The sequence below is a fragment of the Psittacula echo genome (assembly GCF_963264785.1).
Source record: "Psittacula echo genome assembly, chromosome: 1".
Taxonomy (NCBI): domain Eukaryota; kingdom Metazoa; phylum Chordata; class Aves; order Psittaciformes; family Psittacidae; genus Psittacula; species Psittacula echo.
The window spans coordinates 164479287-164495368 of NC_137735.1; the positions used below are offsets into that span (position 1 = coordinate 164479287).

The 16082-nt window shown below is 43.0% G+C and overlaps 1 protein-coding gene across 1 annotated transcript; it reads right to left on the reverse strand.

Annotated features, from left to right (window-relative positions):
- Window positions 1-608: 608 nt before the first annotated feature.
- On the reverse strand, window positions 609-15058 carry LOC308230955 (interleukin-2 receptor subunit alpha-like; the record flags this gene model as incomplete). The annotated part of the gene is made up of 6 exons (XM_080636011.1): window positions 14995-15058; window positions 4797-4982; window positions 4454-4579; window positions 4007-4234; window positions 1717-1764; window positions 609-655 (listed from the first exon to the last, which is right to left on the reverse strand). Exons 1-6 carry the CDS (start codon window positions 15053-15055, stop codon window positions 609-611), a joined length of 696 nt encoding a protein of 231 aa, XP_080492137.1. The 5' UTR covers window positions 15056-15058.
- Window positions 15059-16082: the final 1024 nt, after the last annotated feature.

Here is a 16082-nt window from a genome sequence, read left to right on the forward strand (position 1 = left end):
ACCCCACTACTAATTAATAGGGAACATGAAAAGTAATAGGAATGAGAATTAGCAAAGAACTCCCAAACGTCAAATAGGGACATCTTGTATTAAGTAGGCTGGGGAGTCTGTGAAAAGGAACAGCCTTGGTGTGTCTCAGTGTAGTAATAGAAACAGCAAGGAGGCTAAAATAAGTCTGAGGCACAAAGCTGTCATGACACGACTGAGAAATTGGGGGGATGAAGGAAGAAAAACTACGTGGTCGTGGTGGCAGATGCTCCACCAGCCTTCCCACAGGTTAGCCAGGGAGAACAAGACTGATTGATTGTGTAATCTATCTGAAACCAGCATATTTGCATGATTAACCTTAATTTCCCCACGGTATTCATTTTCCAACCATTATCTGAGCTGCCATTCTCAGTTCCACATTGGCAGGGTCCGAGCACGCTTTTCTGATTTCAAAAGCTCTGATTCTCCTTTTCTTGTGCCAGCATTTAGTATCTGAACCAGACAACCCAAAATCAAGGGTCATTTATTTAACGTCAAAGAAGGTATTCAGAAATCCGAGCGGTGCACCAGTGAGACGGCTGATCCGGGTCGTAGCTCTTCCACTCCTAGGGGATTTCATTTTAGATTTCACATTTGCCTGGTTCCATCCCACTTACCGTATTCTCTGCTTGGTGAGTCACATGAAGACAGCAGGAATGATAGGCAGAACAAAAAAGATAGCTGTTGAAACAGAAAATCAACATGCTTAGCACCCAGTGTCTCTGCTCATGGCAGGGGGATTGGAATTGGATGATCTTAAGGTCCTTTCTAACTCAAACTATTCTGTGGTTCTGATTCTGTGGTGTTATCTTATTGCACTTAATCCAGCTGGGAGAAACAGGGAAGACTTGGGATAGGGTCTCATCTTGCTCCTATGCCCAGAGGCAACAGTTCTTCCATGTTGCTCCATTGCTTTGCTCCCTGGGACAAATGGGACCCAGCCAGACGGGTTTTGGCAACTAGAGATTGACCACAGCCAAATAACCAGGGACTACTGATGCTGCGGTCTCTGGCATAGTTTGCAATATTCCTCCTTCCCTTCCTTCATCCCACTCCATTATTCCTCCTTATTATACTGTGCACTACAGTTGTCATCAGACTCCAGCTGGAATCAAGAGCCCTTGTACAAAGTCTTGAGTATATGCACAGTATGAGACAATTCTATTTTAGCAGCTAATGGCTGAATAGAGGATGGGGAAGGGGGAGAAGAAAAATCTCTTCAGACTGATCTCAATGCAGCAGTTGAGCTGTGAGGAAATATTTTATCTGCCCATCTTTTTTTACTCCTTTGAAAATGTGAAACAAAACATCATTTAAATATTGACTTTTTTTTCTCAGCTGAAGTTATTCACTGAATTCACAGAAAGCCTCAGAGAAAGAATCTGAAAATTGCTTCATTTAAAAACTAGAGTTTAGTGTGATCTATTTTCTTTTACATAGAATCGTCAAATTGTTAGGGTTATATCTCTTATAAGTCTTTGAAAATGCCTTTATAGAAAGCTTTACTGCTTAAACAGTGTCTGTTTACACTTTCTTTACTGATTTCTCACCCAATACACGGATGTAGATGTCTCTTGCAGTGTATTTATTAGCTCTTAGGGCTGAGATGGGTAGAACAGCCAATTGAAAGGCAAAGTAACTGTGCTGGGGGATGGAGTGAAGTTGAGTCCTATTACCAAAATGCCATACCTGTCATTGGCAGTATCACAGATGAGGAAAAGGGTGGATGAGTAGAACCTGTAAAGAGAGAGAAATCCGTGAGTTTTGTATTGATTTGTCCTTCATCAAAGCATCAAAGCACTGATGATGACGGAGTCAGGCGAGAGCCAGCTCGCTCCAGCATGGAAGCAGCGATGAGGGTAGAGACTGACAGCTTTTCTCCCTCTGCAGAGAAGACTTTATAATTGCCATGTTTGTTTCTTGGCCATCAATGTATGTTTCCAGCCTGGATATCAATGTATGTACTGACCTGATATCTGTTAATAACGGGTATGAAGTGAACTGTGTCTTCCAGGGAATGGCATCCAGCTAAGGTCTTTATTTCATATGAGACTGGGGGGGATGCTTTCCAAGGTGCCAAGCTAAGATTTGAAAACATAGCTTCAAACAGGACCTCTTTCTCCCTAGAATATAAGCCAAAAATTCCCTGGTGCAAGAAACTTGTGTTTCTCCCTTATCTATTTCATTATGTTTTTCCCTTATCCTGAAAGGAATCTCTGAACTTGATCTACTATGAGATCTGGACATCTTTTTTCATGAGAGGCCCTATAAGAGATGTCTCTTGATAAATCTCTTACTCGTGAATGCTGGCAGGAGAACTGAGAAAGGGGAGGACACTCCTTACCCAGCTCCATTACAGACAACAATCACATCATAATAATGAGAAAGGCAACATTTAGGGGTGTCAATATTTGATGCACTGATCACAAAGACCTGACCTTGCTCAGGTATGAATGTATTTTTGCAGGGAAACTGAATTCTTGTTCTGTTGAATTAAAGGGCAATTTCATCATCTAGGTTCCTGTTTTTCATAAACCTAATTTTAAAATCTGAAGTATTTGCTATTTCTGACTGTACAATAGGTTGTGTCATTTTCTAGGACTGGAATGTTGATGGGTTATTTCAATCATAGCAAGAATTCCCGTTATCCTGGTAGTACCAAGGGAAATGATCAATGGGGGAAAAATGAGTGTGGAGACCACTCAAAACCAAACAAGAAGTTGTGACTGCTGTACCTGGAGCACTCTGAACCAGGCACCACAGGGAAACAGATGGACCTATGAAGGAGAGAAAGTCCTGGGTTAATGCTCAAACAGTGTGTCCAGTGAGGAAGGTGATTCATTCTTACAGTCCTCTCTGTTGCTTATAAAGGCAGCCCAACTCAGATGTGGGCATCTATCTAGTACATGTCAACAGCTCTGCAAGATTTCTTTCCCCTTAAAGTCCCAAGTACTGGTGGAAAACAGCTTTTTCCACTCTTTGTTGATAGGAAATTCCTCTTGCATTGACCTTGCATCGGCTCCCACCTCTAAAACTCAGCCCATCGCACTCCCTTGCCTCAGAGCAGGTTGGAAGGGTAATGGAAGGCTGAGGACTGTAGAGGTGATGGGCATCTGGGTCCTTTCATCATCAATAGCTCTGCCTGACACCCAGAGAGAGCCCTAGACCCTCAATGCTATCACAGATACTTGGGAAATAGGTTCTGTTTGCTCTCTGCATATTGAACTCCTGCACTGTAGAGTTAGGAGAGATGCCTTCAGAAAAGGCAGATAGTTTGGGTGGAGTAGAGGCCATATAAAGGTTTGGTTTGGGTTTGGGGTTTTTTTCCATTAATACATCTAAAGGCATAAAAGCAAGAGGCAGAGGTTCTGCAGCCTCACTTGAGAGGCTCCCTGAGCAGTGAAACTTGAGATGCCAGCCCACAATGGCACATATCCTGCTGATATGGGGCCATAAAGTATAAAGTGCAATATTGGTGGGCTTCTTGCTGTCTCTTTGTTCAAAACAGCATCCTGGGTGTTAAATTAACAACCAGTTTAAACATTACTCAGGTGTAGCTATGAGCTAGCTAAACTCGGGATCCCAAAGCCCTAAGCAATCATGAAGAATGCTTAGATACACCTTTTGGAGTACCTTACTGTGAAGTGAAAATAGACAATATAGCTCCCAGGGTGAAGGAGAAAGAGAAAGGCTTATTCTCCTTTTTTCTCCCCAGTATGTGACAGTGTGGCTCTATCTGCTCACAGATTCCTGCAGTTTTGCAGTTAGTACGAAAGGATGCCCATGACAAAGTAGGATGCAGCTGTATCATCCCTGGAGATGTCATCCTTATCAGTCAGAAATGCCATCTCCATCAGTGTCAGAGCCATGATGTCCCTGATTTCTCCATCCCAAACCCCAAGCAGGTTGCTCCCTACAACTGATGTGCTGAGTTGGAACAGGTCATGATATAGATATGATGCCAAAGCAATCATCTTACCTGGCTCAACAGTCTGTGGCAGCCACTCATTGCTGTCATTGGTACATCGCATGTCAAGGGGGGTCCAGCTGATTTTGCCATTCATCTTCTTGCACTCACGAGTGCCAGAGGTGGGAGGTCGCTTGTCATACCCGCTCTGGCATTTGAAATGTAAGACTTGTCCCATGTAATACTGTTTGTTCTGGCTTAAAGAGGCATGCAGAACAGTCTTGGGAGGACCACAGAAATCTGGTGGGATCACAAGGCCGCGCACAGTTAAAACAGATAGATTTTTTACTTGCTGCTTTTGTTATTGAAACAACGTGATTTGTGATCATACAAAATACAAACTGGGAGGATATGTTAGGGCACAGAATACTCATTTGCTTACACCATATCACTTGTCATTATTCTTACATTGCATCCATGGAAATGAGAGAAGTTTTACAGTAATGAATGGGCTCTTACATTTCTGGTCAGACGCTGAAAGGTTTATGTGCTTCTGGGGTGCAGGGGTCTTCTGTGGTTTTCTTTCTGGTTTCTGTGTAGCATCTAACTCCATTGTGGGAGCCGTTGACAATAAAACTTTCTCATCTGTGGGACAGGTCATATTGCTGAATTACAGTAGGACCAGTAGCAGAGCGAAGCCACAGCACCCAAAGTTCTAGAGGCAGAATAGATTTGCTACAAGCTCTAATTAGCAAAGATAAGCATAAAAGATCACTTGTTAGAGCGATGCCCAGATGTGTCTTACATAATCTCGTTGGAAAAACACCTCTAAAAGTGTAGGAAAAGGACAATCATCACTTACCAATGCATTCAAATTCCTTGTAGACCCAAGAAGCAACCTGCCCTATACTCTGACACTGAATTCCCGAGTACTGCCCACTTCTTCTTGTGTAGCCCCTGTCACATTCGTAGTACAGTTTGGTCCTCAGTGGATACATTTCAGCAGTAACATCAGCAAATTCGGTTGTTGGAAGAGCTGGGCATGCTTCTGCAAACAGAAAGCTGAAAGTCAGGACAGCCTGTGCATTCACCCTGTTCACTGAGGACTTCCCACATTCTTCTGTCTTATCAATACCAGATCATACCCAGAGCTCAGTGAAAGAAGCCTAATTCTGCTCCCAGCCACAGGGCTGAAATCAAAGCAGAGGGATGAAACAGGATGCCATGAATGGAACATGAAGGTAGCAAAGCATGGTTTCTGTGGTTGACTGTAAGCCAAAGAGTGGCTCTGAATGTCTGGTGAGACTGTTGGTTATTTTAAATGAACATTTTATATTTCAATTTTGGAAAAATCCCACCATCCAAAGCCTCCTTCCCATTGGAGCTAGTTGTTGGCATTTATTTTCTAAATATAAATCTGTTCAGGCTGCAGAAAAACCCCTTTGGAGTGTCTCCACAAAGTGCCATGAAACCTGTATTTGTCCACACTTCTTTAGTCAAGAGCGGCTGATTCGACTCCCTTGTGTTTCTTCTAAAGGAGAAAGGATGCTGGAGCAGAGATGCTCTACAGCAGCTGGGAGCAGTGGTAAAAGGCATCAGGTCTATCTGCCTGCTCCTGCTCCCCTGCATAAAGCAGGCTGTTGAGCCCTTCCCTTCTGAACCCAGCAAATGAGCAACATGGAACACTACCAACATTTTCTTAATTAAGCTGTACATTCAGTGTAGGGAGGCATAATAAGGAAAACTAAGTCATTAAGACTTGCAATCATCTATAAGCAAACATTGGAAGGGGAAGCAGACTCTCAGTTTAGTCTGAGCACACCAAAGAGCAGCTTACTGTGAAAGAAGTTTGCAAACCTAAATATAACTTGTCCCAAAACAAGGACGTGAAGTGCTGTGTCATCAGCAAATCACGTCTAAATATACTTCTCAATCAGTTGTGATGAATTAAGTGAGATCATTTCAGTGCACTTGAAAAGCCCACTGAAGCTGAGCTGAAGGCCCAGAAGTTGAGAAAGGCACTACTTAATGATTATTTAAGGCCTAAAGGCTGAGAAATTAAAAGATGAAGCAGGCTGGTTGCATTAGAGCTGGCATTGTGGATCTTTGGGTGCATGATCTGTGGCCCTTTATGTTTATGCATAATAGTAACAGCTATTATGAGTAGAAATTCTTGGTCATCGCCTTTTCACATCTTCTACAGCCATAATTAATGCAGCCTTAGCAATCAGCAAGAATGACCGTAAAATGGGCCTTGAATCCTTAATAGTTGTTCATCATTTGGCATCTGCCCTTGACTTCTAACGCACCTTGAAAGCCTTGCCAACAGCAACCCAATCAGTGACTCCCAGGCTCAGTCCTGCGATGCCCTTTTCTTGCAGAAGACCAACCGTTCTTCCAGAGCCACCCATCATTTTCTCACTTTGATATTTTCTGCCCTTTCTGCTTTTCATTACCTTGCTGCTTAGTAAAAGTCACAAAGCCTGAAGAAGGCAACAACTGTTAGCAGTTAAACAGCCATGCTGCGTAAGGGGTATGTTAATCCCCTCGTATCTTGGTGTTATCAAAGGATTTGTCTTGTAAACTACATCACACTGTGGCTTCTAGGGAAGTGCCTGTACCCGAAATAGTTAACCACATGGTTTACCACAGACTGTCAGGGTGATTAGAATTAAAGAGTTATCAGATGAGCAGCACATTGAGATCATGTACTCTCACTTTCCCTGAAAGCTAAAAGTATGTTTCCCTCAAGACTTCAAAAGCCTCTTTGAAGCAGACTGCAGATCTGAATCTTAGCACCAGGCACGCAAATCTACAACCCTTTGGTGTCTTCTTAAGAAACCCACAGCATTGAGTCTATTCATCATAAAGGGCACCTGTTGTTATAACCTATGAACAAATGAAGTTTGGGTTCTTCTGAACTTGCATGTCAGATAAGGATTGTGGGTGAGACACACGGGTGACAGTGAGCAATACCCATCAGGCTGGTGCTCTTGGATCAACTCATCCATGTTGCAGCTGGACCTCACACAACACTTCTAGGATCCAGCTTTGTCATTTCATCCACATCACTCAAATTCTTGTCTTCTCACATCAAGTGAGACTGCAGTATCTACTTCTTTGGCCTTCACAACCATATTGCTGTCTCTGGTCATCATTCGGAAAGATGAATTTGCTAGGTCTCATTGTGACCTTCCGCTTGCTTCCCTCTGTTAACTTCTAACTGCTTCACTGTTGATATTTGCTCCCATTTTCAAGCATCTTTCCGTTATCAACCATCATAACCTGTCAAACATTGGCTTCTCTTCCATGCTAGACCTCCTCACCAATGCATGTGATATTAAAATAAAAATAAAAATATGGAAGTCAAAAAAATATTAGAATCAAAGTAAAAAATATTAAAATCAGCTTTAGAGTTTATTATAGAATCATAGAATGGTTTGGGTTGGAAGGGACCTTCAAAGCTCATCCAGTCCAACCCTCCTGCAATGAACAAGGACATCTTCAACTAGACCAGATTGTCCAGAACCACATCCACCTGGCCTAGAACTTCAGGCAGTCCTTGTGCTCAAGGAAACTGCATGGTTTGTCCCTAAAACATCAACATCCCTGTTGTATGGATGACAAAAGAGCCAAGAGATGAGAAGAAGCCAGGTGTCCTTATTTCAGCTGAGATAGAGTTAATTATCTCCCTAGTAGCTGGTGCACTGCTGTGTTTTGGCTTTAGCCTGAGCACAGTGCTGATTACACACTGATGTTTTTAGTTGTTGCTCAGTAATGCTTACTCTGATCAAGGACTTTTCAGTCTCATGCTCTGCCAGTGAGGAGGGGCACAAGAAGCCAACCACTGCTCAGGGCCAGGGTGGGCATCAGTCAGCGGGTGGTTAGCAACTGTACTGTGCATCACTTCTCTGCCTGGGATTTTATTCCTCTCTTTTTATTCATCATTATTGTTATTATTGTTATTATTTTAATTCTTAAACCCATGAGTTTCACCCGTTTTCCAGTTCTCCTCCCTGTCCCATCATGGAGCGGAGTAAGCACACAGCTGCATGGTACTTATTTACCTGCTGGGGTTAAACCACAACACCAGGGAACAGCAGTGTAGGCTTTCTTCTTGCCCAGATCTCTGACTTTTTACATTTTTAGTGGACATTAACTCTGCTTTTTTTGCACCTTTTTTGGAATTTCTCAGTGTGTTTGAGTTGGTGATATGAAATAAAACTACTATAAAAGGCCAGCACACACAGGTGTAACCTGCCTCATCGCCTCTGGTGGCACAGTTCTGCTCAGCCCAGCTTTCCACTGGATTCTGCATCCCTCCACAGCTGCTCCAGGGCTACACTACCTCTAGTACTGGTTTAAAAGACTGCTCTCACATCACCTTTAAATCTCTCCTCATTTCCTCCCCCTACATCCTCCAATTCTCCATCCCCATCACAAAGTGCTGTGTGTCCCTATTTCCTTCTCTTCCAGCCCCAGTGCCCTCTGTTCTCCCTTTCCACAAGTTCCATCAGACCCTACCTACCATTCTCATCTCCTACACCCCAAAAGTTCCCTGTTACTCCATTTCTTTGCACTTAGAGGTACTAACATGATGTATTGAAATGGGCAAACAGAGAGGTTAGTGGAATTGCAGTCATGGGGTTTAGCACCGCTACGGGTTGCAGAATTGTTAGAACACATAGGTCTCCTAAGGCAGCTGGGAATCCACATTTCTCCCCCAGTATTAGTGGATTTTTGGTGCCTACAGCATTTATGGAACTGGTTTCAAATATTATCATATAGGGAATGGAGACATGCCTTTGGAATTAGAAGGACAGTAGTGAATTCAGATGATAGACATCCATGAAACATAAAAATTCAAAAGTACTTATTGCATCTCCTGGTGTGCTTCCAAAATCAAGATCAGTAAGTTTTCTGAGCAAGCCTTGTCCTCTGAGCCACCAGATAGGTGGGATTCCTGCTATTCCAGTGCTTGATGCTATTTGAGGTGTCTTAAGGTATCTGGGAATCCATATAAACCGGCAGATATTAGATAGGAATTACTGGAGGCTGATGCCAGGCAGAATACCCTGCTAAATAAAGCTTAACTGTCTTTGGCTACCCTCAGCATCCATCTTTTGGCTGCTCTCAGCATCTAGCGTCATTATGTAGGCTCAGGGGAAAGATGCCCACTAGCTAAATCACCATCAGTTCTTTCAGTGCTTAGGTTTCTTTCCTGAGGTTTCCCACTCAAATACGTTATTGACCCAACACAAAACTGCTCACAGTAGACGTGTTGGATTAGGATTTGTGAAGCTCTCCTGCGTATTTCTCTTCCATATCTCAATTGGCAAAGCACTGTTAGGCAAAGCACTGTTAGACAAAGCATCAGAACAACATCCTTTGTCCAGAAGAAGTGAATGGGGAAAATGCATAACAGGTACTTTTAGTATTGGACAAACACAGACAGTGAGTCATGCAATGATAGTCTGAACTCAGAATTTCCTCTGCCTCGTGGCTGTGTGTCACCAGCGCTGACATTATTATTCTGATGTCAAGTTAAAGCGTCAAGGTGCAAAAAAAAGGACAATTTTCCCCTAAACACAAAGGCATTAAGATGGGGTCAGTAGGAAACTGGATGCTCTGAAGAGGTGGGTAAAAGCAGTGGAAGAAACCAGCCACTTCACAAACCTGCCCAGCCCAGAGATGAAGAGAACCTTTCCCCAGAGATACCAAGAAATCAAACCAAGCCAAAATGAAGACATCTCCCCAGGTGTTCCTGAGAAGCTAATCCAGCCCTGGGGGTTCATATGCTGTCTGAAACTACGCGCTCACCAAACAGAGCACGTCTCTTGAAGATGAAACTGATTTGAGTGAAGAGAAGGACTTGACACCAGCAACTGGATTGAAATGGTAACAAACCTTTTCTAACTTCAAACCTTATTCCCAAAGGGTCTGTTAACAAGCTGGCTACAGCTCTGCCTTCTTCTTTCCCTGCTAATGAATGTCATTTATTATCTATGTGGATTTGTAAGCTGGTAATAGATCCCAGCTGTGGGGATGGGGTGCAGACCTGAAACTTATGGTAATTTGCCTGTGAGATTTTGTTTAGTGATACTGTCAATTACACAGAGATTATCCTACAAAGGCATGGGAGTAGTAATGAGTTTGCAGTGTGAAGGACAGAAATACACTGCAGATGAAGTTAGTAGGCACAAATTTTAATGCAGAAGGCAGCCTTATGGGGCAGGAAGTGGCTTTTAATGTTCCTAGCAGTGGAGAAGAGGCACGTCCTATTCTAAGGACTAGGCAGTTCAATGCCTGCTGAATTTGCTGTACTAGAAGACGGCTCTGTTGGAAAGACAGTGTAAAATAAGCTGGACCATGAACCAGCAGAAGCTGTCCATTAACTCCTTGTAGGACCATAGAAAATTAGATAGGGGAGAAATGCACTTATCTCTTGGCTTACTCACGCTAACCGGCTGTTTGCCACTGACCTAGACAGTGGAATCTAATGCAAAAATATTTCCATACACAGCAAGGCAAGATTTGGTTTGTCTATGGACTAATTTTTCTCATGCTAAGCATAACTTAGCCTCAGGAACCTGCCTTCTTAGCTCCTTCTGTAACAAGTGAAACTGGGCAGGCCTTTCTAGAGGACAGCAAACACCTAAATTAAGTTCTCCAAAGCAATGCTTCAAGGTGCTTCTCTCTTTTTATCAGCTACAGTGGTGGAAGGACACTCTTACATGCTCACATTGATAAGCAGTGTGGTTTAGCTAATGCACTGATAGCATTTTAAAGCTCACTTCACTCTGAGTTCCCAGCAAAGCAGCCTGCAGATGCTGTTACGTCTTCTGCTGACCCAGCTGTTTCTTGACTCCCCTCTTCTTATACACATTTATCCCCCTTCATTTCCAACTCACTCCTGTTTTAAGGCATGGACTGAGTGCCACCCAGCCAACAAAAAGCAGACGTTTCAATTCTATGTGTAATCACTAGAAAGACACAGGACATGACTCACAGAACCTTATCTGCAATCTGGTGGATCAACTGTGCCCTGAAAGTGCATGTTCTTCCCCCTGGTTACGAAGGGGATCCACATGTCCAGCTTGATGGAGAAGATGGTGCAGATGGATGAAGTTAAGCAAGATGAATCTCACGCCTTCCCTGGCAGGAGGCTGAGAACTTGGATTGAAAATGTGGAATTGGAATATTAAAAAAGAGGGGGAGTGTTTCCTAAGGCAGGGAGAAGGACAAGCACAGTGCACTGCATAGAAAAGGTACGAAGTGGAGAATGGGGAATATCTAGTTTTCTTCTGCTTTTGTTTCTGGATGTTTATACATTTCTTAGTTCGGTGGTAAAGCCACAGAGCTCAAACTCTTTAAAGACAGCCACTGCACATGGTATGGTAGCAGAACACAGAGTCTGGTTTTGAGAATATCATACATAAAAGCCTTGTTTTGCAGCGTGACATTTGGGTTTTGAACAGGTTTGGCTACATTTCTGCTTTAATCTGTGAATTCAGCAACACCCGCCTCTTCCGTGTTTTCATCTAAAGGGAAAAACACATTCCTGAGAAAGAAAATCTGCTTTTTAAAACAGCAGCAGAAATTCAGGTCCTTTTCTTTGGCTGGAACATTCTCAGCTTTGCCTTTTGTTGCATTGGAAGGGCCATAGAAAGCAACTGGACTGGCTGGCAAGCGCACGTCGCAGTCTTGGGTAACAGTGAGAAAAGGTCTGGTGGGACTCTTGATTTCAAATGTGGCTTTAAGACTCATCTTATTTGACCTGTGGCCTTAGCATGGTCATCAAGCTTTTTGCTGGAGCTCTTATGAGTGGGCTGGAAATTATTTGTTAGTGTTGCTGATTTTTCTGACCCTGTGATGCATGAAGTGTTTTTCCAAATAGAGAGGGCTGTGTACACTTTACCTTTACAAATGGAGAGGATAAAAATAAAGCGGCAGATGACTGAGTGCTGCTACCCTGGCAGGGCTGAGGAGCAGGTTGTCAAGTGAAGAAAGTCACGGAACTTTGGAAATGTGAGATTTGGAGAAGCATCAGAGGAAATGGAGCAAAGACTTGGTAAGTCAGGTTGTTCCAAGACTCGGGACCAGGGTCAGGAGATGGAAACCATGGGGAGAAAACATCCAAAAGCTGTGCTTTAGAGATGCAGTTAATGCAATGGGAAAAACAGGAGAGACAAAGCTGAACTGGTTTGATATAAGGAAGAAGTTCTTCACTGTGAGGGTGGTGAGACACTGGAACAGGTTGCCCAAAGAAGTGGTAAATGCTCCGTCCCTGGCAGTGTTCAAGGCCAGGTTGGACAGAGCCTTGGGTTACATGGTTTAGTGTGAGGCGTCTCTGCCCTTGGCAGGGGGGTTGGAACTAAATGATCTTAAGGTCCCTTCCAACCCTAATTATGATTCTATGATTCTATGATCGAGGTAGAAAGCAGGGAGACCAATACTGAAACACTCTGCAGGCAAAAATCAAAGCAAAATCAAAGCTAGTGGCTTTCTAAAAGTAACTAAAGAGTGGATTTCTTTCTGTAAGGAAAGGAAAGGGCATAGCATCTCATCTCTGATGAGGTAGGGAGAAGATTTCTCCATCTGAGGGCAGAAGCAGATACTGCAGGATCTCTGTCCATAACATCCTCAGCAGGATCACAACTTATTAACAATTTCTTCTTAATTGCAGCTGTATATTGGTCACTTTGCTGCTGAGGGCCACTGTAGCTAGAAGGTTTATAAAGGTATTTGCTCTCTGGTTGACCTTAGGAGAAACACTTGTACGTGTTTGACAACTTTAATTTATTCCTCATTGCATTTCAAATCCATGGGAGCAAGTGCTCATATGCAAGTATAATGGGGAAGAAATTCCTCTCATTTAAATAGCTGAGATCTGGTACCCATCTTATGTGAATTCAGCTGAATGAAATTCTTTCTTTTGTGAGTTTCAGTCCTTTCCAGGTTTAACTTGCAAATCTATTTAGTGTATTCCTGCAAGATGGAAAGGTCGGAGGAGCATAAATCAGCTTTTATCTTGTATTTGACCCTCACCTAACATACTTCAAGCCTCACTCATGCTGCAGCTTCTAGGCACTGCTGCTGTGAAGAGTAAATGACATAAATGTGATGCTTTTTCTGAGGAAATCAGCATTTCTCTTATCTTCTTTAACACTAAGGTGTAGTTTAACTTATACTAAATAATCATCCCATGCCTTAGTTTCGCCAGGTATATATTAGAAGACTTTTCCGTCTCGAAGCATGTTGAGATCCAGCAGTGAAACTGTTCGGTAAAACAGAGACTTTTTGTTTTCTATTCCCCCTCATTATATTTATTCCTGATAGCGCATTTTGCCAGAAACCCTCTTCCAAACAGCCTCTACAGCAGGATCTATTTACAAAACTGAACTTGCAGTGCTGAAAAGGCCAAGGCAAGAGAATACAACCAGCACTGTCTGTACTGAGGCATAGTTGATTTTTGACCAGTTTGACCTAGCCACTTCCCCTTTTCTTTGCTTAAGGCTGTTGCCAGGTCTCCTTGTTAATCCCCCAGAGGAATTGAACACAATGGGTCTTAGAGCCACAACACTTCAGGCATCTCTACAATGAAAAATATTGGTAGAAGTTGGTGTTTCTACCTTAGCGTATTATTTGCATGGAGAAATTAAATACATGGATAAATACTACGTTTAAACATTGGGTGAGACATTGAAAATAAACACAGGAAGCTGAGGAAAGAAAATCTTAGTGATACAGTGAAGAATGCAAAGCTATGCATTTATTCGCTCATCAGAGAATTAAATCACATCGAATAGCACAAAATGCAACTGCTCTGACACCCCTCCATTTTTTTCCATAAACCAGAAAGATTTCTGATAAGCGAGACTTGCCAGCAAGAAATCTCATGCATAGTAATATGGAAAGTGTGATATAGGGAACCTGACTCATCCCAGAACTGATTCTATTTACATATCTCTGGCTGAACGTCTTGCAGTGATACTCTCGCACGCAGCACTGAAACACTTGCCGTGGGCAACTGGCAATGAAAAATGCCCCGTGGAGGAGAAGGTACAGGGTTTACTGGCAAAATACTTCAATGAGAATAAACTCACCTGCAGGTTAAATATTTATGGAGGTACTTCCTGCATTAATGAGTTTGGTTGCAGCAACACAATGCTCCCTTGAGATGCCCAGCCCCTAGGCTAGAGATGATCCATCAGAAGGTACAGTACCAGCGTGCCTGAGAACGTGCCTTAGGCTGCTCATACCTCTCAACTGGGGCATCATCATCAAATACAGAAGGATTACACATTGCAGAGGGATTGGACTAGATGACCTTCCAACCCAAACTATTCTATGATTCTATGAGTCTATTAAATAATCACATTTACAGAGCACTGAGAATGTAAGATGTTTTTCCTTTCCCTTTGAACAAAGCAATTAAAACTCAAATACACTAATGTATCACCAGACCATTTCTCAGAGCACACACTTGTCACAACAAATAAGCCAAATATAAGCAGTATCACAATTTATAAATGTGGAAAATTATGCTGAATGAATTAGCTGCCTCCGTTCATAGTTTATAGGCACTACCGGTTGGGAGGTGTGGCTGAGAGAATACTTGGTATCTATAGCACCCGTAGCAAATGTGGATGGCACCTTCTAAGAGCATTGCCATCAGTTTTACCTATCGTTAGTGACATTTCAGTGTCTATTTTTGTATTTCCTAAACTTACATGCAGAATGGAAAAAAACCCCACAAATTCAAAGAGCTACCTAAGGTGCACAAGGTTGCTTTGATCTGCCCACTGTTCCAATGGTGGGTTGGATGATACATGCATTACTCAGAAAAAAAGCATTCTGTAGTGCTCTGGATTGTCTGCAGTCGATGGCTTGTGGGCACAAACCCCATTTCTCTCATTTCCTTAGAATAATAAATTCCTTAAGCTCTTAACATCTTTCCTTACCTGAAAGGAGTCAGGATGTTGCAAACATCCTCCAGCAGCCACCACAAGAAAGCGAATCATATTTTCCCTCCCCAAAAGGCATAAATAGTCTTTTACCTTGCCTGTTCCCCTTGACGGATCCAAACAAGAGCCACATCAAAAGGCACTTGAGCTCCATGGGACTTGTTCACATCTTTTCTCTGCAACACTGAGGATGGTGAAGTTTCTTAGAAGTGATGGGCTGCTGCCAGCCAAGCCAAGGAGCCTTCGACTTCCTGGTTAGACTGGTGGGGAGCATCACCACCCTGTGTGCACAGCAAGGACTTTGCTCTTTGGTCAGCAAATCGTCATTTCACTGGGCTGGCTCCGCAGGAGAGAATAAAGTCTGCTCTTTGTTCAGGTATTAGTAGCTTTAATCCAGGAAATCAAACTTAATGCTCAGTGTGGTGGTGCGTGCTGTTGTGTGTAGGAAGTGGTTTGACACATCAGAGCTGCTGACTCCAGAGCTGTTCCCCTGCAGCTGAGGTCACTGGAAGGGGGCAAGATTTTAATGGGTTTGTGGATGATTACATGATTATTACATGCTGGACGTTTACTTCTCCTTTATAAATCTTCAAGGAATGGAGTCTTCCTAACAGGCATGCTAAGAAATAGATGTGATATGTTTTTAAATGCATCCATCAGTCATAGGCACAGACACAGAGGATGCTGGGTTAGTATCTCTGTTGAGAGACTCTCCTGTCCTCGCTCTCAGCAGGGTGATGGCCCTGTGAAAGGCAGTTGACACAAGGGAGACCCAAACCAGACCTTTCTGAGGAGTGAATAATGTGATATCTACGGGGAGAAGCACCAATCTGCATCTTCTCCCCCAGCATGAGAAAAGGTGAGACAAGGTTTAGCAGTGCTCCTAAGAGCAGCAGACAGAAGAGATGCTACAGCCTGTGTTATCTCTCTCCCGATGAATCTCCCTTCACCCTTTTCATGAAAGCTTTTGTGCAGCTTCACTGATGCAAGTGACAAGTTCTTTTATAGGGTCCAACAAGGCTTTGGCCAAGAGATTACCCAAACCCAAATGCATCAGGGCACAGAGAACATGTAAGGCTCATGCAGAAACTGCTGTGGGTAAAATGCTTTGCTCACCCTGGGACTCCATGCTCTACAGACACCTACTGCCTTTGCTTTAGTACAAATTCCCCTTCCATATT